General features: G+C 49.1%; 1 protein-coding gene across 1 annotated transcript in view; it reads left to right on the top strand.

The window, feature by feature from the left end:
• Nucleotides 1–486: 486 nt before the first annotated feature.
• LOC108260128 (ephrin type-B receptor 4a) overlaps nucleotides 487–1,991 on the top strand; it is a 7,787-nt gene continuing 6,282 nt past the window's right edge. The window contains exons 1-2 of the mRNA XM_053677212.1: nucleotides 487–622; nucleotides 1,132–1,263. Coding sequence (XP_053533187.1) covers nucleotides 613–622; nucleotides 1,132–1,263 — 142 coding nt within the window. The 5' untranslated portion in view covers nucleotides 487–612. The remainder of the gene's footprint in view (nucleotides 623–1,131; nucleotides 1,264–1,991) is intronic.

Genomic DNA, 1,991 nt, shown 5'->3' with positions numbered 1-1,991 from the left:
GAAGGAAGACATGGAAAGAAGAGCAGAGAGAGAGAGAGAGAGACATTAGCAGACCGGGGGATAGAGAGATCACGGGAGACGGAGACGGAGAGATGAAACTGATCCGGACGTCATGCTCTGAAATTATTTGCACAGGCAAACTGAAACACAGCTCAGATAGAGTGATAAAAAGGAAGAGGGGGAGGGAGGTGGGGAGGGAGAGGGAGGTGGGTATAGGGAGGGGGGGAGGGGGAGAGGGAGGGGGGGGGTCGTGTGACACTGTGTACTATGTGTCTTACTGGCTTGATAACATTTAATATACCGTCCACAAATTATAATAAATATAACTTTAATATATATTATATAACACCCGAGAACAATTAAACTCGGCTCGGAGGTGAATAAAGTGGTGTGTGTGTGTGTGTGTGTGTGTGTGTGTGTGTGTGTGTGTGTGTGAGAGAGAGAGAAATTAGGTTTACATAACCATATCACAGCTGCTCCTCATTTTATAAACAAAATGAATCTTGTGTGTGTGTGTGTGTGTGTGTGTGTGTGTGTGTGTGTGTGTGTGTCTGCAGCAAACAGAACCGTCTGAAGGATCCAGAGCTTAGTGATAAAAATGGCCAGTACCTCATGGGCCAAGGTGAGAACACACACACATACACACACCTACCTGCCAACGCTGGCACACATCCGGCCACCCACACACACACACACACACACACACACACACACACACACACACACATGCGCACACACAGAGGATGATGTATTTTATTTGTCCTTCACACTTAGATGGAATGTACAAATACCATCCCCGGTTGTTTCTTCTCTCTCTCTCTCTCTCTCTCTCTCTCTCTCTCTCTCACTCTCTCTCTCTCTCTCTCTCTCTCTCTCTCACTCTCTCTCTCTCTCTCTCTCTCTCTCTCTCTCTCTCACTCTCTCTCTCTCTCTCTCTCTCTCTCTCTCTCTCTCACTCTCTCTCTCTCTCTCTCTCTCTCTCTCTCTCTCTCTCTCTCTCTCTCTCACTCTCTCTCTCTCTCTCTCTCTCGGGTTCTTTTGCTCTCCTTTCTTCTTCCTTGTCTTCTCTTTCTCTTCCTCCTCCTGTGTTTATCTGGTGTATAATTTATTCTGGTTTTCTCCCTCTCTCAGGTGTGAAGGTGTACATCGACCCGTTCACCTACGAGGACCCGAACGAGGCTGTGAGAGAGTTCGCTAAAGAGATCGACGTCTCCTGCGTGAAGATCGAGGAGGTGATCGGAGCAGGTGCGTGTCCTGGAGACGGTACACGCCATGGTCTTCTTCTCTTACCAAAAAGGGATCATGTCACGGATTTGTAAATGGGAAGATGTGATTGGAAGGCTGTTCGGGGGCGGGGCTAATGTTCCAGCTGACATTTACAGAGAGCTCTGGGGTGGGGCTAAGATTACTTCTGGACCGGGTTAAGGGGTGGGGTCAGGTTGACCGCTACAGAGCACTGAGGGGTGGGGCCAAGCTCGTCACTACAGAGCACTAAGGGGCGTGGCCATTCGACAGAAAGCCTGGTGTCATCCGTTTACTGCGTCCGAAATCGCGTACTGTGACAGTACCCACAGGTATACTACATCCGCCATGTCATGTGACCACATTGTCATGTGACCTCCGACATCCTCACAAACACACAGATCTGAGAGAGTATCGGATTAAAGCGAGCGCACTAACGGCAGAACGCACGTCAGGAAAGGGAACTGAGTGAGTAATGTAATGTGGGCGGGGTTAACGGGCCGAGGTAAATTCGCTGGCGGACTAAAAGGCGTGATGGAGATCACAAAAAAGGTTTCGAACGCTGCGAGAACTGTTTAAACCTTCAACAAGTTGATTTATTCGGGTTCGGGTAAACAAGTCCGGTTTAATACTGAAAAAGAGCCGACGCGCATGTTTCTGAGCCGGTCCGCACCAGTCCCGTTGCATTCTGGGATTTTTGAGTCACGTAGTGTCCATGGGTAACACACTGCGGAATGTCAGCGGAACCA

The sequence above is a fragment of the Ictalurus punctatus genome, chromosome 28, assembly GCF_001660625.3.
Source record: "Ictalurus punctatus breed USDA103 chromosome 28, Coco_2.0, whole genome shotgun sequence".
Lineage (NCBI taxonomy): Eukaryota > Metazoa > Chordata > Actinopteri > Siluriformes > Ictaluridae > Ictalurus > Ictalurus punctatus.
The sequence above is the reverse complement of the archived record's forward strand: the minus strand, read 5'-3'. Positions and strand labels throughout refer to the sequence as shown.